The sequence below is a fragment of the Balaenoptera borealis genome (genome assembly GCF_965194805.1).
Source record: "Balaenoptera borealis genome assembly, chromosome: 21".
Taxonomy (NCBI): domain Eukaryota; kingdom Metazoa; phylum Chordata; class Mammalia; order Artiodactyla; family Balaenopteridae; genus Balaenoptera; species Balaenoptera borealis.
Genome location: NC_138880.1, coordinates 22,902,396 through 22,924,396, shown reverse-complemented (window position 1 = coordinate 22,924,396; position 22,001 = coordinate 22,902,396). Strand labels below are relative to the sequence as shown.

The window sequence follows — 22,001 nt, the reverse complement described above, 5'->3', positions numbered from 1 at the left end:
AAATTTAAAAAATTTCCTTTATAATAACATTATAAGTTTAATATTAAAAATAGTACTATTTTTCATTAGCCCTAAGAAAAACAATGAACTATATTAATACAGTGACATATCAAAGCATGCCTCCAAATCAAACAAAATGCAATTAAACATTGAAAAATGTAACACAATTTTTGATAAACTACAATTTTTGTTACTTTAAAAAGGACTAAGGATCATTTTCAACTATATATTATAAAAGTATAATTATTTTAAAAAATCCTCCCAATTTGGGGGTAGTCCCCCACCCCCCCAGGATTTTTGAAATCCTTTGGCAGACGGGCGAAGGTGAGGCAGTCACGTTTAGAATGCACGGCACAAACAACTATGCACTAGTTACTGCGCAAACACATGAAGCAAGTCAGCACTGGGTCGAACCTCCGCCAATTTGTTTTAGTGAATTATCAGTGAACAACTGGCATGCATAAGTCACCTCTTGATTTGCTGAGGTCAGGAGCAGCAAAAGACTCTTTTGGTTGCAGAGTAGAGAGAAAAGAAAACATTTGTAATTAAAAGAGAAGGACGGCTGAAAAGGCAATAAAGATAAGTACATAACACAATATAAACTGTTTATAAAGGCCCAGTCAGCCATGTACCATGCCTCTAAGCCATTATCTATGAAAATTCCAAATGGTGAGAAATTTGTGTAGCACAAATAAAATGGGACGTGGGAGTGGAGGGAAAAGATGAGTGATGACGAAGTAGGGACTGCGCCTGGAAACTCAGGATTTTACTTTCTTTCCCTTGTTTCTGGCAAGCTAATCCTGAAAACACAAAATTTTGTTAGGAGTAACTGAAAGTCTATAGGCTCTAATAAAATGTAAACTGGTAAGGAATTTAAATGATACCCTCACGTTACTGAGAAATATTATGAAAGGCTCGGTCACATCAGGTCCCTTAGGTGATAACCCTAATACAAAAGCCACAGTGACACAAGAGACACATACTTTCCAGCACAGCAAGGCCTTCACATGGCCATTAAATTCAGAGAAACCATGAATGCACTTAGACACTTATGAACAGCCAAGAGAAACTCTCTCCAAACCTTGCCCATTTTGAATACGATTTTATACCTACGTTGTCCACCTTTCCTTGGAGACACCTTAGCTGCCTGTAACCCTGAGCCCACCCATCCACTTGCTCTTTCAGGGTCCTCGTTTTGCACGCGGAACTCCAGCATGGAACAGAGAGAGTCACTGTGAATCACATGACCCTGGGCAGGTTGCTTACCCTGGCTAAGCTTCAGGCTCTTATCTTTGAAATGGGGGTGGAAATCCCTTACTTATTTGGAGGATTAAATCAGATAATGTAGGTCAAGCACTAACTGTTGGCGATCATCATGATTCTTATTATTGTGGAAGTAAGAATCATGGTGATTAGTGACTTCCTAAACAAGGCCAATGCTTTCTGTGCATTCAATGATGTTCTTGAAAAATCCTTGTGATAAAATAATTTGGAACAAAGAAGATTTGACGGTTCTCTTCTAGGAATTTAAATAAAAAACTGAAAAAACTGTGGTGATTCTAAAACATGAATAAGCCAGTATTTAGCTAACATGTATCTATAGAATTATTCTAAAAAGCCTGCTAAAAATGTAGTAGTTTCTTTTTAAAAAGAGGATTGACAATTTTTGTTACTAAATAGGCATTCAATAATTCTTAAATTTAAACTAGCTTTCAATTTTAAACTCAATTAATATTTAATATGCCCAAAATATTTTTCAATGAAAGAGATTGCAATGAAAGAACCATTCAAATTTTGCTTCTTTAAACTGTCAATATTTAAAATATTAGAATTTCATCATGGGAAAACTAAAATTCAGTAGACAAAATATAGATCACCTTCTGACTCACCAAGCAAAGACATGGTACTTCTTAGGAAAGTAAGTGTAAGGCTCATCAGTAACTGTAATTAGTAAACACGGAAACCTCACTCCTGCCCCATCCCATCAAACTTGGCTTGAAACCATCCTTCTCTCACCTAAATCTTGGCAACACATATGTCCTAGCAAAAAGGATCCCCTAAGCTTTATGTACTCTTGGTGGTCTATGCCAGGAGTTCTCAAAGTGCGATCCTTAGACCAGTAACACCAGAATTAACTGGGGGCTGGTTGGAAATGCAAATTCTCAGGGCCACATCCAGACCTCCTCAATCAGAAACCTTGGTGCTGGGGCCTAACAATTAGGGTTTTCACAAGCTCTACGGTGATCTGACTTATAGTTTGAAAATGCCTGTGCAGTTTGCATGTGATTACCTGAATTTTAGTGTATAATAAAGGGTTAATTTAATTTAAAATAATTTAAGGCAGGTATTTCCTATAATTTTGACCAGATAAAGCTTCCTATTCAATGATTTTCACTCAACCAAATATAAAAATATACCTTCTTATCATGTTCTATAATTTTCCTTGACCATATCTCAGGGAAAATCCAAAAAGGAAGAGTCAGTTATAGTTAATTATAAAAGCTGTGTGTTATTTAGTTTTTACTCCTATTCATATGAAGAGAATTTTTTATATTAAAATTTTTTTTAGATAGAATTACTTCTAACTTCTTAATATTGTGCCATGTAAAGGCAGCTGTCCAAGACCCTACAGGTGACTTCTGGCATCTGTGTAAATTCACTGTAAATGGCAAAAAGTAACAAAGACTACAGACACACATATATAACAATTTTGCAATATATCTGGATTATTAATGTACACACCTGCACAAATAAAAGTATTCAACCTCCTCAGAACCATAACATAAGGACTTTGTACAACACTACAGTAGGCAAAAGCACACAACTCCAGGGACTGTCACACAAACACTGAGCACACGCACGACTATACCTTCTTTAGTCACCGTGTCAACTACGGCATTGACAAGGTGTATTACAGTCACTATGGAAGCTTGTAAAAAGGTACAGAAGGAGTACATTAGGAAAATCTTCAGTTAGTCAGGAGACAGTGCATTAAACAGCATTTCTTTATATTATATAATTTCTACCTCATAGTTTTAAAAATGTGACTACTTTAACATAGCTATATAATATAATTATGTATGACCCTTGCACTCTGTTCCTTATATGTCTCAGAGATTTTTCTAATCAAGCTATATATTTGTTATTATTAATCAAAGGAACAGAGTAACCATATGATACTGTAATTTAGGAAAAAAATTTTTAGCCATAAATTTGTGTCACAATTACAATTATGAATCAAGTTATGACAAAACAATCCTTATTTTATACATCCCATGGGCAAAAGATTTCATATTCAAAGAGGCAAATACTTGCTAAGCCAATTTTCTGGGTCCATTTAATAAACTCATATTCTTCCCAGGAAAAGAAATTAAGAGCTACATAATAAGGTAAAATATGCAATATAAAAATAAAAACGGCTTTGTCTCTGTTCTACGTACTCCCACCCCAATTTTCTTGTCTTTTTGCAGACAAGTTAACAGCTGGTGAGCCAACATACAGCAGAGAAATGCAGACTGTCTTCCTGGCTGTTTCCTGTGTAAATTCCCTTTCATTTGTTTTCCCTTTCAATTGTTTTCAAGCATCTATGCCAAAATAAATAAGTATGCATGTAATAGGCAGAAGGATGGCCCTCAAAGATGTACACATCCTAATCCTGGGAACCTGTGAATATGTTACTATCCTCGGCAAAAGAGACTTTGCTAATATGATTAAGTTGAAGATCCTGAGATGAAGGGATTTTCCTCTATTATCTGTGCAGGCCCAATGTAATCACAAGGGTTCTTAAACGGGGAGCAACTTTCCCAGCTGTGGCTGGAGGGAGCTGTGACTAGAGCAGAATGGCCAGGAGGTGCACTGCTGTTGTCTTTGAGGGATGGAAGAGTTAAGCCATGAGCCAAGGAACAGGGGCAGCCTCTAGAAGCTGGAAAAGGTGCAGGAAAGGGATTCTCCCCTAGAGTCTCCAGAAAGGAGACAACCCTGCTGACATCTTAAATTTAGCCTACTGAGACAAGCATCAGATTTCTGAACTACAGAACTGTTACAAATTTATCTTGTCTTAAGCCAGTATGTAATCTATTACAACAGCCTTAGAAAACTAAAAATACAATTTAAATACACTCTTAATATAGACTTTAACTTTATGACTGATAATGATTAAAATTATGATAAAGATTAAATACTCCTGGAAAATGCATTTTTTCCCACATTGTATTATCTGGCAATTAATTTTCATAACTAATTTGACCAGAGCTTATTAAAGCTATTTAAGAGTATTAAGAATGATGTTTCAGTGAAAAAAACTAGGAAAAGAAAGAAAATGCTGACAAAATTCTGAGGTTTACGAAGAGCATTTAAGGACAAAGATATAAATTATTACATAAATCAGCAACTCTAATGTTTTAGAATTAAACCTAATGAAAGAAAGAATTCTACTTTGTTGTTGGTTTAATAAGCAGAGTTATGTCCATATACTTCATCACTAGATAATGAACACAGGTGTACCTTGATATCATATATAACATGCTTAAAGTGATTCAGGAATGAATGGAACGTACTTATGGCCAACCTTAGTTTAGAAAGGCCTCTTCAGTGTATTATGGGCTATTTACTCTGGATTCACAAACAATTCAGTTTACCCATGGCATTTTCACACAAAAAATTACTAATTCTGACATTCAAAAATTTCCACTAAAAACTCACTTTTTTGTATTTCTGAATATTGACAGTTTTCTCTACTGGTATGTGCTCATATGGTAAAGCTGGTTATCAATGCGATTTACCCTCAGGTAAACAAAACTGGCATCAATGATCCCACCGTCAAGCCTTCTTCATTAGAAATATAATCAAACTTACTAGCAATCTCTGAAACTGTGCTCTCAGTCAGTATGCTCTGATCCAAATGGGAGCTGAGGCCGCAGGGGAGTTGGGGGAAGAGACAAATAAAACCTTGTAATACCGCAGGTGCTGCTGAGGTTGCATGTTTCAGACTATGGCTTCTCCTCTTAGGGCTGTGAGGGTGTAAGCATGTGTGTGCGCGGGGTATGCTCAAGGAAGCTGTTACAAGGGTTTTTAAAAAATCCACATAACTTCTATAATAGTCACTGTTGTGGAAAAAGGTCAAAGTGAAATTAACCAATCAGACAGATATTATCTTTCAATTAATTATATTTTCTTCCTTACTACTGATCAGTTGCTACAGTTCTAATACCTAAGTAAGCACTAAGAACATTTTAAACATTTTCCCTGGTTGGAAGTTCATGCAAGGCTGTCCAAGGTACTGTCTAACTGTGGTCCGAAGTGAAATGTGAAGACCATGTGCAACCAAACCAGGGGCACCGGGTGCGTCTACATTATTGTTCTGCGTCGCGTGAGCGGGGCTGTGGACGGCGAGCAGGGGAACCCGAGCATCTCAGATGCGCGTTCACTCACCGTTGTCGTCACACGACTCCGACTGGAATGAGCTCAGGGACTGCACTTCACACAGGCTCTCCCGGGCACTGTACGCGTGAGAGGGCTTCTCCTCCAGCGGTTTCTTGGAGAGACAGGGATCAAGATCCACGACTTTAGCTAAGAGGAGGAGACAACAGACAAACCGTTACACTCCATGAAGGCAGAGACTCTGCTTTCTTCCCTGCTGTATCCTGACGCAAAGCGAGCGTGACCCACAGACTGCCTGGGATTTGTTTAGTGAAAGAACATCAAAAGAAAAAACCAGAAACATCTGGAAAACAAAACCAAAAACCTACAAGTATAGCTTGCAGACTCACAGAATAGAAATTCACAAAAAACCTGCCAGTGGATACCATTAGACAACCTGGGGAATTAAAATTGTATTTGAAAATGGTACCTATAGCTTTTTTCAAAGCATCAAATATATGTCAGGCCACTTAAATACTGTCACTTCCTCTGGCCACGTTAGAAAAAAAATCCTACTACGCAAATGCCCTCCCAATTTTTTTGTCATAAAAGTCCCTCTAAATTTTAGTTGAGAACCCACATCAATTACAAAGATAAAATGATCTTTCCAGATTAACTGGAACACGACTAGATTCAATTCCTAAATTAAAATGACATCGCAGCCACAGTGCTCAGCCAGGGCTGGGGCATCAGGAAAAGCTTTCCAGTCGTCCCAGAGCTCTACAGAGTCTGAGCACATTCACCACTAACAAAGACTCTGCAGTTTGATCTGAACGACCAGAAACTCTGGCAGAACTTGTAATCTCTCTGTCCATCGCTCAGCTACATTTTATCAAGATTTACAAAGTCGTTCTTACTATCATAGTCGAAGTCCCAGTTCGGCTTCTGGATTGAGTCGCTGTCAGAAGGAGAGTTTGAAGGAGGCGGCGGAGGCAGGTTTGGGGCCACGCTGCAGACGGCCACGGCTTTCCGGTGTCCGTGCACAGACTCGGGGTTAAAGGTGCTGAATTCGGGGTGCTCGGGTATAGCCGATCCTTCAAAGGAGTTTCGGTCAAGGTTGTTTCTAGAGTCGCTTGGAATGCTTGGAGTGTAGGAGATAGGACGGACAGGCACCTGGGGTGGTACGTCGGAGTACATGTTCTTATTTAGCTTTGAGTCAAAATACGGTCTTTGCAAGAAAGCTGCGCTGGGTCCCAAGTGCTTGTCCTCAGGTTTGGGCTGGTGTTTCTTCTTTCGACTGATCATCTTGCGGCAGAAGACAAACAGCAGCACCAGTAGAAAGATGCCCGCTATGAAAACCACGATGCCGATCCCCTCAGCCAGGCCGATGTCCCAGGGGGTTGACACGTACTGGTTCGGGGTGACGTCCTCACAGTGCCTTCCTCTGTACTCACGGCTGCAGTTACAGTGGTAGGAGCCGTGTGTGTTCTCACAAAGGGCCCCATTTCGGCAGGGGTTGCCAGCACATTCGTCAATGTCACTCTGACACCTGCCAAGACAGCCCAGATTGAGGAGAGGCCTTTGCAACAGGAGCCAGAACGTGCCAGGCCTATGACTCTTAGAGACTAACGGCTAATTCCTCCTTAATAAGATCCACCCAAAACAGAACCAAATGTATGACACCCAAAAATACACTACTGACAGCAATAACTACACAAAAAACCTTTCGTGGAGTAATGAATCATTTGATTCCGTACTCTGTACATTTGGGAGATAAACATTATGCCAAGTCAATCTTTAACTGCCAGTTTTCTAAGGATTCAACAGATTACTAAATCAAACTCATAGGCTAAACCTCAGTTTGTCTTGATTTCTGATCCAGAAATTTAGAATGTGCATGATAAATGTATTTCAAGAGACTAGGTTAAATTTCTCAGAAAATGTTGCTGTTTGGAAAAATGACAGTTCCATAAAGCATGTAAAAAGGCTAGACAAGTCTGTCTTCTGTTTTTATATGCTTCTCCCTGTTGAAAATCTCCCTCAGACCCTCACCCTTACGGACTTGTCCGCATGCAATCCCCTCACCCCTGCTGCCCGGCCGCCCGCCTTCCCAAACGGGCATATTCTGCACCTGCGCAGATCCACCTGCCACGTCTAACCCTTCCTCTTTTGACAAAATGTATCTGCTTAACATCCCCTGTACTCACCTAGCATTACAATTTTGACTACTGAGACATTTTTGTTAAATATATTGAGTATTGTCTAGAATTAAAGTAGACTCACAAATGAAAACCATGTGACTGATGGCAAAGTTCAAGACCACAACCACTACTAGAGCAAAACCTTATATGAATCTCTGCAGGCAGGTCGTGCTTCAAGCCTTCTAACAAGACTGATATGATGGTGAAGGCTTTTCTACATGTACAGCACTAGGCACTTACAAGTAACAAGCACTGAGTAAGACTTCACCAATTTGGTTTAAAAACTAAGGTGAAATGGCATCTGGAACTAAAAGCCACTTCTTTCAAGGTCAACAACAGGCACCTTAGTGCCTCGTTTTCTTCACCTGGAAAATAACTATCACCTCTCAGGATTATGGAAGGCTCACAGAAGATACTGAGAGAGTGGAAAAAGATTTTAGATGCTACATAAATGATGAAAAAATGTCATCACTCTCATAGATAGGTAACAACTCCATGGGTGTCTGCTTTAAAAAATACAATCTTACTCATTCTGCAGTTACTTCTGCAAGCACCCATACATTCTTTGTTCATAAATAATGTTTTTAAAGTATAGAAGCATTATATATTTAAAGCATATAATATTTGAAGCATTATAATATTATATTCATTTGCTCAGTATTTTCTTAAAGAATGAAAAGATAAATTATACAAGGAGCCATTATGAGCTCTGAATTCAAATCCTGAAGCAACATGGTCCAAATTAATGAAGTCTTGTTGCATCTGCTGATCACTGGGAAACTATAGAGAGGTGCAAATACAAATCTTGAAAGAAGCCAGTTACCTTTCTCCCCTAAAACCTGAGTCACACTGACAGACAGCACCATCCAAACTGTCAAAACATGTTCCACCATTTTTACAGGGTTCATCTTTGCAGTAGGGACTAAGCTGGCACCTAAAGAACAAGGAAAAAATAAACATAAACCTAATACTCCTACTGTAAACAAATACAGCAAAACGGTAACAAATGAATGTATTTTACACACATGATTACATTAGAAACGTTAATGTTAAAATTAACTATGAAAGCTAAGAAAAATCTACATACCTCTGACCAGTATATAATCCTCTACATTGACAAAGGAAGTCTCCATTGTCCACAATGCAGGTGCCACCGTACAGGCAGGGGTTGGAGGAACACGGGTTGACGCCCACCTCACAATAGGTCCCTATGTACAAGGGACTGCATTTGCAGTAATAACCTAAATCAGCAAAAGGGAACAAAAAGTCCTATCATTCAGTAGCTCAAAAAATAAGTCTCAGTATATTCGTTTTTACTTTTAAGTTTAGGAAGATTTAGCTCTCTAAGACCTGTAAAACCTAGTAAAATTCCCATTCCCTCTGGGTAAAAAGTTGTCTACTGCTGGTATCACCAAAACACAAAGAACTGAAGAGAGAACTCATAACCAGCTCTAGTTCACCATAATTTACGAGGGGTCCAAGGCCTTCTGGAAAACCACTCCTACTCCCACCTAGAGCGAGCAAGGCTAGCAGTCCCCTTGCTGGGCCACTGGATAAAAGGAGGCCTCAAGAAGAACTACGTGGAACCAGTTCTAACCCCCGGGTCAGTGTCCGTGTGGCCGGAGAGGAGTTCGAGGTCAGCAGTGGTTTCCTGTGGCTACTGGTGCAGAATGAGACGTGTTTGGAAACACGAAGCAGCGCGGCCGCAGCTCAGCGGGAGAGAAACTGCCCCCTCCAGCCGCTGCTGGGATGCCTTCAAAATCCCGCTCCGCTAGAGCACCACGTATGCTACTCAGATCCCATGCTGGCTGCAGGAGCTGACAAAACTGACTGAATAAAAAGAGGAAGAGCAGAAATACAGGGGGAACGTCCCCTCAAGCGCCTATGCGGGTAACGTTTAAAGAAGGCTCCCTTGTGAAGCTTACCTCCAGTGGGTGAGGGGTGGCAGGCGCCTCCGTTCTGGCAAGGGCTGCTCGAGCAGTCTTCCGTAGCTGTTAGCAAGCACCCAGGAGACACGTCCACCGATTCTTCAACGTGTGCGTAGCTCCTTGGTTTGTTATTTAAAGGGAGTTCCTGCCCGTTCAGATAAATGGAGTCCATACAACCCCTGAAACCACTGCCAATCTGGGGGCTTCTTCCATGCCGTGAGCCCTGCTGACGGATGTGGCCACCAAAAAACACATGGCTATCCAGGTTGAGGGTTTTCAGCGTCCCCGGGGCTGTGCCTGATGCGGTGTGGACCTGGTCTAGAACCAACCTGGCGTAGTTTCCATTCACTTCAAGAGACACCGCGTGCCACAGCCCATCGTTGACCTGGATGCTCTGGACAGAGACGATGCCTGGGCCGCTTCCACAGTCGAATTTGTACTGCAGCCTTCCGTTGTGGATCTATGACAGAAACAATCACTGTTCACGTTACTCTCACGGAGTCTTCACACACAGTCTCGGATCATGTTTGGTGACTGAAGGAAGGAAGTAAGCCCTCGCGTTTAAGTACTACAGAACACACGCTCGTCTGTTCATTGTACAGATAATAAAAATGGACCTTTCAAGGATATCAAATTTCAACTGCGTATGCTAAAGGCGTCGTGTGACTAATAATTAACTGTACTGAACAACCAAAAATAGCATCAGCTTTTATCAGAAATCAAAAATGAATCATGCTAAAAAAAAAAAAAAAAGTAGGCAAGCTAATTATCACTTCAATCATATGTACGACCTTTCTATAAAATCCCTATAATATTACTAAGGTGTAATATCACTTAGAGTTTGAATGTAACAGTCACAGGTACCTAAAAATGTTTGTAAAAAAACAGAAGTAAATGTCTATATCACCGCAGAGCAAAAAGAGCTTTTCATTCTACAAAACTTACGTGTAAGTATCAATGAACCATTTAAATGAATAACTCAACCATTTCATTTTGCTTATTCTTTTAAACAATGGACAATCTGAACATAAAATGGAATTCATATTTTTGAAGTCTCCCACAGTCTGAGGTACAAATATGCACCAGCGCTCACCTCCAAGATGCTGTAGTCCGTCCCGCGGGCGTACATGACGACCGCGTGGGTGGAGTAGGTTCGCAGCCTCATGGTCAGCTTCATCTCTAACTTGTTTTCATTCTCCACTAGGCGATATTTCACGAAGCTGTTTCCAGTAAATGTTACGGATGAACTCCCTGTGAATCACAAAGAGGAAAAAATAAATCAGAATCAAGTTTAAGTATTTTTATAAGTGTGTCCCCACACTCCCACCCTGACTAATTCAAGTTTTGGATCTATGATTATAACATTACTAAACGCAATTCAATGGGAAATGTCTACTTGTTTAATAAACAGCACAGCACAACTGGATCTCCATTTGCAGAGAAAAAGTTAGACTACTGTATCACAGAGAAATGAATTCTAAGATAATAAAAGATCTAACTATGAAATATCCATTATAAAATTATTAGAAAGCAGTTTAGGAAAATACATAGCCTGAAGGTGGTTTGGGAAACCTTCTCAAGCAAGACATAAAACAATTCCCATTCTACAAAAAGGATGAAAATAATATCAATCCAGAGATGAAAACTGTTTTGTAAAATTATGCAGAAGTGACAAAATAAAAATTAAACAAATCAAAAGATCAATAACATACAGACAGCGTTACGCAGATGTTACTGCTCAAAATACACAAAGAGCTCCAGAGCTCCAGACATTACAGATAAGAAACAGAAAAATAATCCAGATAATCAAGCAAATAATAGGAACGGGCCAGTCACAGAAGAGGAAGTGCTAACAGGCAATGAACAAATGAAAAGACTACTTTCACAAGTAGCCAGAGAAATGGCAATTAAAATAATTAGATATCATTTCATGCTTATTAGATGGGGGGATTTGTTTTTTAATTGAAAACCTTCAATATTAGCAAAGGAATGGGGAATGAGACCTTCACACATGACTGGAAGAAACAGGAACTGGTACAACTTTTGGGAGACTAACATAATGGTGTATCTAAAAATTAAAAGTGTAGTTCACCTTTGACACAGTAAGTCCTAGTTTTACAATCTGCTGTACAGAAATGAAAGCGCCAATATGTAAGGATACACATTTAAGGATTCTTCTTGTAACACAGGAGAACATACACTGAATCTCTACACGTAAGCACCATGTTGAATAAATGATGGTATAGCCATGCTACAAAATGCTGTACAACTATTAACATGCATTAGGACTTGGCAAGATGCTCATAACAGAGGAAAAGAGGACTGTGTTAGATGTAATCACTCCTTAGTTTCTTTAAAACAAAAAAAAAAGATGTGAAAGGAAAAGGGTAATAAATCTGTACATATGGGACTGTATGTTTATATGAGCTCTGATGAGAGAGGAGGAGCATCGAACTATTAACTCGGGAGGAGTTCAAGAGGAAGAAAAAGCTACTCCTTTATTCTTTATTTGCCTCTACGTCTGACTTGTTATAATAAACATACTTTACAATACTTTTCAACTCCAACAAAGAAGAAAATAAGAAACTCTGAAAGTTACTTTTTTAAATAAAAGTACTCTTAATTATTGAACCTCTCACCTGGGCACTGGCCAAACTTGCCACCTGGACAGACGCAGGTGTATGTCTCCTCTCTGGGATCAGTGACACATTCAGATCCTTCAGGGCACAGACTGTCTTCACATCCATGATGGACAAGTGGGCATTTTCCCCCTTTGTTTAAAAAAAAAAAAAGGGCAGGGGGGAGAGCTAATTAATAGGAATTTCAAGAAAACGATCTTTGATGTATAGCCTTCAAAGGCTGTACATGAAATGACCTGCACCGCCTACTTCCACGTGCGTATGTGTGTTACCTGTGCAGAGACACACAGCTGTCCTACGGTGGCGCGGGGTCACAAAGCTCAGTCTGGCCGTGCTGTGCGTTGACATCGCACTTTCATCCACGGACACCTTTTCGTCACAGAATCTCCAGGGGCAATCCAGCCCTGCACAGAGCTTCTGGAACACGTCCAATATCCTCACACCAATGATCTCCTCAATATCCGTCACGGAAGAATTAATCTTGTGCAGAAGTTGTTTTGTTGAGACCTGGGCGCTACCTGATTTCTCTACAAAAAGCAAGATGTCCAGATGCGGATGAGGTTCGGAGGGCTGCAAGCTAACGATCTGAATGTCGTTCCTCCTCACGCCCAGGATGTTCCGCAAAGCTCGCTGGAAGTTGCGCCAATAGTCACCAACGAACTCTTCTGGGGTGAGGTTGGCAAAGCGGACGGCCATGGTCTGGTTCAACATCTCCTGCGTCACTTGTCTGATGTGCACTGTGACGTCAGCTGTGGTGGTAAATTTCCCGTCCGTTACACTGACGTTGAGGAGGTACTGCCCTACGTCCAGCTTCTTGTGGGCTATCAGCTTGCCCCCCGTGCTGGAGACAGAGAAGAGGCTGCCCATTTGGGGATCGAGGCTGTAGGTTAACGTGTCATACACATCTTGGTCTGTCGCGTGGATCTTCCCAATGACACCCCCTGAGTACTCCTCTCCAAAAGCAGTAATGAAAATCTCTAGTGGCAAAATTGCAGGAGGATAGATGCTCTCTTCAATGACTCTAATGTCAATGTATGTCAAAGATGACAACTGAGGCTTTCCATTATCTGCTACCTATGAGAAAAGGGAAAAAAAAAATCACCTTCATCTATGTCATCGTTTACAACTTCTTAATAAAAATATATTTACATTGTTCAAGCTCTAAAATATTATCAATTGTTAGATATTAGTTCTCCACGTGAGAAGTGTTATCAAGGGACAGGATAAATACTTCTTTCTAGCCCTTTCACTAATTTACGTTGAAATTTAGCTCTACCAACGTCTATGATAAAGTAACCCAATTAATAAATAAGCCCCCCACGAAGTGCCATGGGATAAAAATGAAGGTCTGACCAGAAAACCAGAAAAAGACTGTAATTCTAATTCAGTTTTGTCTTCTCATGCAATGTAAGCTGTTTACACAGGACAAGATAACCACCAAAGCAGCTCTTCTCCATGAGCCCACAACAAAATCATAAAGAAAGACTGTAATACCTTAATGTGCAGTAAGTAATGATCTTTCACTTTCCTATTTATGGCAGCTGCCGTCAGGAGGGCTCCCTGCTGGTTGACTTCAAATGCCCCCTCCTTGTTTCCACTCACAATGCTGAAGAAGAAGGGGGGGCCATTGTGGGAGGAGTCCCTGTCCGTCACTGCCAGCTGCAGCACGCTGAACCCCACGGGCTTATTTTCCTGCAAGAGTAAGAGAACCACACAACTTTCAACAAAACCCCGTCTCATATGCAAGTTTTCTATAACATGAAATTTACAGAAAACAGAGACACTACTGCTCCACTTGGAAGGAGAGAGGAGGGGGGTGGTGATGGGAAGGAGGGGAGGGAGGAGAGGGTGGGAAAGGAGGGGGCTGGAGGGGAGGGGGCATGTGAGAAGAAAGGTGTGGGGGGAGTGAGGGAGGGGTGCCAGGAGGGGTGAGGAAGGGGAGGTGTTTGGAGGAGGAGTGGGAGGGAGGAGGGAGGGCAAGAGGGGCAAGGAGGAAACGCAAGGGCAGAAGATAAGGTTAACAATCAAGCTAGCGAGAATATCTTAAACATCAAAGCACAAAAAGAAGAGATGACAGCATCTTGGAAATGCTCATCTTTTAGTATTGATAGAGACCCCTGTAATGTCACTGTTCCCATTTTTCTCAAAAGTAGTCTTTGGAAAAGAAAGATACTTCAAACGAACCACTGAGGCCAACAAAAGAGCTTATTTCAACAGGGGTGCGTTCAGTGAGGCTTGGGCCCAGGATCACCTGGATGATCAGGCTGTAGTTGCCCCTGGAGAAGACGGGGGCGTTGTCGTTGACATCAGACACGTCTATGTTCACAGTGGTCGTGGTGACTCTGGGTGGACTGCCGTTGTCCGAGGCCTGCACGGTGAGCGTGTAACCTGAAATCTTGTCGGAGAGAAGATAAAGAGAAGCGTGTCCATTTCCACAAGGCCCAAGCGCAGGGTTCAGCCTGAAGCGTACTTCTGATTACTGGAGGGGCGGATCTGAGGGCCTGCCGTTCCCCGTGTCCTGCAGGCGGGCAATTCCCTAGCCTACAAACAACTGATCTGTAAAATGTAATGTATCTGCTCAACAGAAAAAGTTACTAATAGGGATGAGAATCTCCAATGCTTCTCAGAAACATACTTGTTCCGTTAAACTGTTCTAACTTTGAAAACCTGCAGATCTATTAACAGAAATTAAGACAGAAAAGTAATACAAATGATGAGAGAAAACATCACATATGTCGAAGGCTGCTGCTTTACTAGTGGCGGGGAAGGCAACTTTCCCTCCGGCCCCAGTGTGACTCTGAGTCAGAAGCAGACAGACAGCAAGCTGCCTCCCGCCTCGAGGGCTCTCAGCGCTCCCCTCACCCTCCCCATCCATGTCACTCTTGGATTGTAGTCAACTGTCTAGATCTCCCAAGATCCTCTCTTCGGGACTTCCTACAAAAGAAGGTGAATTAAGTGAGGTGGCCTCTCTTCCAGGACAGTTTCTTTTAAGCTCTCTCTTCCAGAATGAGCAGTGAAGAGGCCAGGAAGCTGGCTGAACCCCAGAGGACGTGCTGCAGAATGTCAGTCCTGAGAGACGCTCCGACAAAAAGAGGGCGACGTAGCTTGGGAGACTCTCTTTTGCTATCTCATAATGGACGTGAGTATACTAAAGGATCTGAGAAGTGTTTCAGTCAAAAATACTAAGTTTTGTTCTGCCCAGCAGTACTGCAATCCTAAGCATAACAGTCATGCTTCCTAAACTCTCGGAAAGTCCCCGCTCAAAAATAACAGGTCAGAAAAGGAATTAAAGAATGGACTCTGATGAAATATCTCAGCACTATCTCCCCAAATTCCTCTCATCTTCGATTTACCCACTATTCTTCTGAAATTACAGTCTTTATTATCATCGATGCCCTTCCAATTCCCCAAACCAAGGCTGTTTCACTTCATTACCTCTGAGGCAGCTCCCCTCCTGTCTGTGAGAGCAGATGACTAAGTGGATGATGGACGGATGGATGGATAAAGGGAGGGAGGGCTTGCCTCTCTCCTTATTCACTCACTTTTATCTCAATACCTCAGATCACTTCCATAATTATCTTCAGAGGCATGTGCCATATCTGTACTTCCAGCTTTCAAGTCTCTTAAGTTTGACTAAAATCTCTGAATACTGGCTGAATAATTTTACTTGAATATGCCACTTTCCTCTACAAATCAGCATATTGAAAACTACATTCAAGCACCTCTCCCAGTGCTGAGTTTACGCCCTGTGACCTCCTACTCGTCCTTAATGGCACTACCCAGTCACAGCAAGACTGAGACACATCGAGTCATCTGCCACCTCTGCTTTCTCTGGAGGGCCATAGCTGAGCTCTGTGGCCCCTAATTTTTCCTCTACAAAGTTTCCGGGGAGATGCGGGAGGGAGGAGATATGGGGATATATGTATATGTATAGCTGATTCACTTTGTTATAAAGCAGAAACTAACACACCATTGTGAAGCAATTATACTTCAATAAAGATGTTTAAAAAAAAAGTTTCCGCATTTGTCTTGTCATTCACTCGTCATTGCTACTTTCCCAATTTGGGCTCTTGTTGTTTCATAACTGATTAACTGTCACTGCTCCTCCCACCTCTGGATAACACTTAGACCTGCTGCAGGACTGGTTTTCAGAAACCATCTCCTGTGCTGTTACACCTGGGCTCACAGCGTCAGTCATCACCTAATGCCTGCAGTGCCAGCCTGAACCTACGGTCCTGGTTTTGTCTGTGGCCTGTCATCTGTTCCTAAATCTCTTCATCATCTTTCCTCCCTCACCTGTTTGTACGATCACTCTACTCCAACACAACTGAACAGAATCACCTAAATACACCCCATGTCTTCCTTCCTCCATCCTTGTTCCCCCAGTTCCTCACAGGGAATTCCCTCCTCTCAACACTATGGTTTCCTGAATCTCTGCTATTATTTAAAACCCAGCTTCTAGCTCCATGAAGCATCTCAAAACACTGGTGCCAACAGTAACTTCGTCCTGAATACACACTTATTATCCAAACTTCACATTAGTATGAAACACATCACATATTCTGGAGATCTTCATACTACAACTGCTTTTCAAGTGTTTGTATCTTGCTTGTCACTTACTGAGAACAAGGCTGGTTCTCCCCTTTTAACACTTCCCAAAATGTCGGCAGAGGTGACAAGGCGCTTCCATCTACTGAGCTGATAATCTGCAAACAAGCTACGTCAGATTTTTCCACTTACTGTTTCCCGGTCTAGAAGTTTGGTCACCTTCACTTCTCCCCTGGCAGGGTCGATTGTAAATGGACTTCCCTGATTGCCGTCTATAATTGAATAGTGGATGTGGCTGTTTGAAGGTCCATCGGCATCATCTGCCATGACCTAGAAAATATCACACTCTGGTTTAGGAGACAGATGAGGGAGGCACGCAAGTCTACTAAGCACATTTCTGATCTCAACAGCTAGCTGTGTTAAGGCAGCCATTTATAATAGAGCCGGTCACTGAACAGGCCAGCAAAAGACATTTCCCTATCTTCAAATTATCAATATTTTCAAGTAAGGCCATAACAAAAACTGAATCAATCTCACTAAAAATTCTTGCAAAGACCCAGAAGAAAACTGTAGGGGAAAAGATACGCACCGTAATGACAGACTGCTCAAGAACAGCATCTTCACTGATCACTGCCGTGTAGGTGTCTTGGCTGAACACTGGGGTATTGTCATTGATGTCTGTTACATTGATGTTCACAGTTGCAACGTCGCTCAATGAAGGTGTGCCCCCATCAGTGGCTTCTACAGTCAGGTAATACTCATGAGAGCTTTCATAGTCCAGATTCTCAATGATAAATATGGCCCCTGAATAGAAAATCAAAATTACTTCCGATGCTTTAAAGTGCCACCACATTCTCCTCCTATGACTAAAATTTTCAGCTCAACAGTTTACTTACCATTTATGTATGGTTTCTAATTTCTTAATTCAACAATTAAAACATGAATTTGTCCATCCTTGGAACCTTATTTATTTCTCTTAATTACTTTCCTGATACTCTTTGTGATATGTGAATTGCTTTCCTGGTCAGTACTCCTTACATCCCCCTGCTATAAAAATGATAACCTTTCTTATCTCTTTTTAATGATAGTTTACTACAGACTTTAATGAAATAGAAAACACAAAAATTCTGTTCTTTGGCTTTTCGTTTCCTTTTCCTTCTCATACTTTTTCTTTTACAGAAATGTACATCCTTTTAAAAAATCTCCAGAATAACTATTTATATCCTGTCATTTTTTAAAAATCCTTTTTTGATTTAATAATTCCTTTAACGTCTTTCCTTTTAACTTCCTTACGGTCTACCCTACATAGAGAGTCCTAAAAATAACAATTTTATGATATGTGCTAAAAATACATTTTAAAACAGCATCATCACACACCTACCCTTCATCTGAAAGTCACATACAATTAAATACAGTTGGAATGGAGCAATTTTTTACAAAGCAATTTACTTACAGCTATTTTAGATGACAGATTAACAAGACTACAAAAAGTATTTATGCAGCCAGAGTCAATAGCGCCAATGACTTCTGACCTTGTTGGCAGTCACTCAGTAAGTGACTCAGTCCAAGTACTTCGACGGTTGTCTATAACTGGCATAATGAAGAGATCAATTTAATGAATTATCAGATGTCCCCTATTGAAACTAAGATCAAAGAGGTCGAAACTGCTGTTTCACCTGAGAAGTTACTTCACATGAGATCCACGTGGGCCATAAAAAGGAGCCATTCCGCAAAATCTTCTACCATCTTCAATTCTTTCCCTTTACTGATTTACGACATCTTATATCTTTACTAAATCACTAGAGTATGATGCTTTCATTTTCTATTTAAAGTTAATTTGCTTATAGTTATAATGGGTAAGCCAGAAATGTATTTTATTATGTAGAACTATAGTTTAAAGTCTTCTAAACCACTCTGAATCCCACGTATGATAACAACACAAAGAAAACTTGAGTCTTCTCTTTTTAGAGTATCTATTGACAATGTACGACCTGTTTTTGTACCAGGTAAAGTGCTGAGCAATCTAGCCTTTTTCGGCAGAATAAAGGGCTTCCTCTCGTTTGCATGGTAGGTTACCTGTTTTAGAATCTATGCTGAATTTCCCATGTTCGTTTCCACTTATTATTGAGTAGGTGATTTCTGCATTTGCTTCAATGTCCCTACTTGCTGCATACACTTGAAGAACTTCTGTTCCAATGAGAACATCCTCAGACACTGTGGCACCATATTCACGGTATTCAAACACGGGTGGGTTGTCATTTATATCCAAAACGGATACAACAACAGTGCCGGTAGCTGTCAACCTTCTTGGCAAACCATGATCTACAGCTTTCAAAGTTAGAGTGTATACTGCCTGCAGTTCTCTATCCAAAGGCTTTTCTAACTGAATGATTCCAGATAATTCATTAATGGAGAACTGTCCATCAGCAGAGTTAATCAGTGAGTAGGATACCTTCCGATTCAGTCCTGTCAAGACATGACATCATGTCAGAATGTTTTACTTCAAGAAACGTAAACAAATTATTTTTTTTTAAATCCAGCATACATATGAAAAAGGGAAAATGCCAATATACATTATTTTAAAATTCTTATGACTATGACCTTAAAAATGTAAACTTTAAAATGAGCAATTTGCTGAGTTAAAACAAATATAATTTCATAGTCATCTGGCTTTTTAAGACTATGTTATATAGGAACTTACGCTCTAACAGCCAGCAGATCTTTAAAAATAAAGCCTATTTATCATTTAGCTTCAGTAACAAAGATTTATTTGAAAAGCAACATTTTTGGTATTCTTCAGATTCTTCAGTATTAGAATGACTGAAGAAGTTATTTTTATTCTCTGCTATCAAAATGCTATGAATATATATCTTAGAGTCTTATTTTCTCTATAAAAAATTGGAAAGGTCTGTAAAACTATAACAATATACCGTTTGCTTCTGTTATGTTCCTACGATACTAAATCTGTCACTAATGCTTCATTCACAAAAATAACACTTCACTAATTAATTCAATGGGACATAAAAATCAGTTTATCTCATCACGAAGCAGAATTTTAGGGGTACCACAGATACTTTACAACAGTAAGTTCACTGGGCACAATTTTGAGACTTCAAATATTCATTAAAAATGAGTTCATTATTCTGAAGATTTCATTCCATTTTTAATGCTAACACAATTTTTAAGGGTAACATGACAATGGTGAGTTATTCAACATGCATGAGCTAGGGTACATTAAAGGGGCTGAATGTGGAACAGTGTTTTAAAATAGGCTCCTCCGGTCACAGTGCCTAGTTTGAAGGCAAAAGCATCATCTGGGCGATACCTGCATCCACATCCGTGGCCTGTACCCTTGTCAGGAGCGTGCCAGGCTCTGTGTTTTCAAACACGGTGATGGTGTAAGGATCAGCAGAGAATTCGGGGGCGTTATCATTCACATCCTCTAACGTGAGCACAATATCAGCTTGACAGAATCTTCCCCCTCCATCTGTGGCCTTGACCAGAAGATTATATGTTGCCTGGTCCTCGCGATCAAGGGGGGCTAATGTTTTCAGTTCACCTAAAAACAAAAATAAATGGGCTCACTTGAAATTTAAGATGTTGACTGCAAGAGCACATCTTTCTTCCCCTTTTCTCTTACATTTATAAAATCTGAATAACAGCCTTCCTTTGGAGAACAATTTTATTAGTGACAGAGTCAACAGCTGTGGGAGCCCTCCGAGAGGGAGGTTTTCAAACCCTGCCAGGTGCTAGCTCTAAGCCATAAATATCTCCAGGCCAGGACCTCTCGCATTATATACAATGCCAAAAAGCAAAATAGCTGCCAATTTACCAAATCGAAAATATTTTTAAATTGACTCAAAAATTAGATTCACATGTTTATAATTAATTTGGGGGGAGCTTAATAGAAAACTGTTACTTGACCCCCAATTTTAACAAAATATAAATTGAAAGAGAAAAACAATCCTAGAGGTTTAAAGTAAAATACCACTCATCATATTTTAATGAATAAGCTAAATTATAAATTTATGGTCACAAATTCAAGAAAACAAACTATATATAAAATGGATAAAGCAGAAAGTTTGAGACATACTTTAACTTCTGAGTTTTTTTTAAAAAAAGGTGATATAAAAAACATAAATTTTAAATCCTCAGTTCAAGTAGGTGATTGTTGTTAATTTTTTACCTCACTCCAAATTTTACACATTGAATTGCTGTTTACCTTTCTAAAAGATGCCATTTTTGTAGCAGGAGAGTAAATTTTACAAGAACAAACTGTCATTTCAAATTTTCCATGTGATCCAAAACCACCCATGTGTGACTTTGTTGGAACACAATCAGTTTTGCCCCAAACTCTACCTTTACCTGTGTCTGGATTTAGTTTGAATTTTTCTGCACCTGGACCAAATAATGTGTAAGTAATTTCAGCATTGGAACGGATATCTGCATCTGTAGCAGAGACCTGCATGATCAATTTCCCAGGAAAGGCATCTTCTGGAATCGTGTCCGAATATAAAGTCTACAAAGATTTTAAACAACACTGTTAACGTAAAACATTAAAAGGTAACATGACTGCCAAGGGAGTAACAGAAATCATTTAACTCTGGTCACAGAACACATGGGAAATGACTAAAACTAAAATCCAAGGAGCTTTCAAAACTATTTTTCTTACAAAACATTTAAAACAGAGAGGATTCATATAACAGTTAACAACCCCATATGCTGAGTCTGACCTGACATTTAACCTACAGAATTCTGAATACTTTGTCTTTGATTTGGTTTCATATTTAATTTAATTTAAATTCTTATGAGAAAATAAACATAACACTCCATTTTTACCTAAAAATTGGAGAGAATACAATTATTATATGATACATTACGTCTAATTTCCAATACAGGAATTTATTGTTTGCAATCACTCTTAAAACACCACCAAGTAACTGCATTTGGGAGAGAAGTGAGCCTCATGTCACGGGAGAAAACAAAGGTTATCCAAGGCCACCGGGGAGGGGGGCAAGTGACGCTCAGGCCAGGGCTCTCTTCCGCCCTGCTCCACCCCGTCTCTCTTCAAATCTGACCTGATTCTCAAACACAGTGAACGGCTGTTTCCAGTTCCAACTATTTAGAAATCCATGCCGTAAACCAAAACATAAGACAAACAGATAAGACGCTGTTAAATTTATTTTCTTAATATGAGCTCAATTTTAGGTGAACTATGACTCATGAAACAGGATATTTTGCAATACTGATGATTTCAAATGATCTAGTGTCCTAATTTTATTGATACCAAAGGTGATAGGAAAAGTGCTGAAAAACAGCAAAACACA

The 22,001-nt window shown here is 40.1% G+C and overlaps 1 protein-coding gene across 4 annotated transcripts in view; it reads right to left on the bottom strand.

The window, feature by feature from the left end:
* The window catches only part of FAT1 (FAT atypical cadherin 1), a 124,746-nt gene that overhangs the window by 2,005 nt on the left and 100,740 nt on the right, over positions 1-22,001 (bottom strand). For 2 of the 4 annotated variants that reach the window (XM_082375112.1, XM_082375113.1), the window contains exons 12-27: positions 21,040-21,193; positions 20,000-20,233; positions 18,751-19,140; positions 17,264-17,478; positions 16,867-17,004; positions 14,378-14,521; positions 13,621-13,818; positions 12,399-13,200; positions 12,127-12,258; positions 10,581-10,738; positions 9,485-9,947; positions 8,647-8,800; positions 8,383-8,493; positions 6,276-6,907; positions 5,431-5,568; positions 470-505 (exon numbers count right to left, since the gene is read on the bottom strand). In XM_082375112.1, coding sequence (XP_082231238.1) covers positions 470-505; positions 5,431-5,568; positions 6,276-6,907; positions 8,383-8,493; positions 8,647-8,800; positions 9,485-9,947; positions 10,581-10,738; positions 12,127-12,258; positions 12,399-13,200; positions 13,621-13,818; positions 14,378-14,521; positions 16,867-17,004; positions 17,264-17,478; positions 18,751-19,140; positions 20,000-20,233; positions 21,040-21,193 — 4,099 coding nt within the window. Of the gene's footprint in view, positions 1-469; positions 506-4,854; positions 4,908-5,430; positions 5,569-6,275; positions 6,908-8,382; positions 8,494-8,646; positions 8,801-9,484; positions 9,948-10,580; positions 10,739-12,126; positions 12,259-12,398; positions 13,201-13,620; positions 13,819-14,377; positions 14,522-16,866; positions 17,005-17,263; positions 17,479-18,750; positions 19,141-19,999; positions 20,234-21,039; positions 21,194-22,001 lie in introns of all 4 variants that reach the window. The other 2 variants (XR_014239171.1, XM_082375114.1) reach the window with 2 other exon arrangements.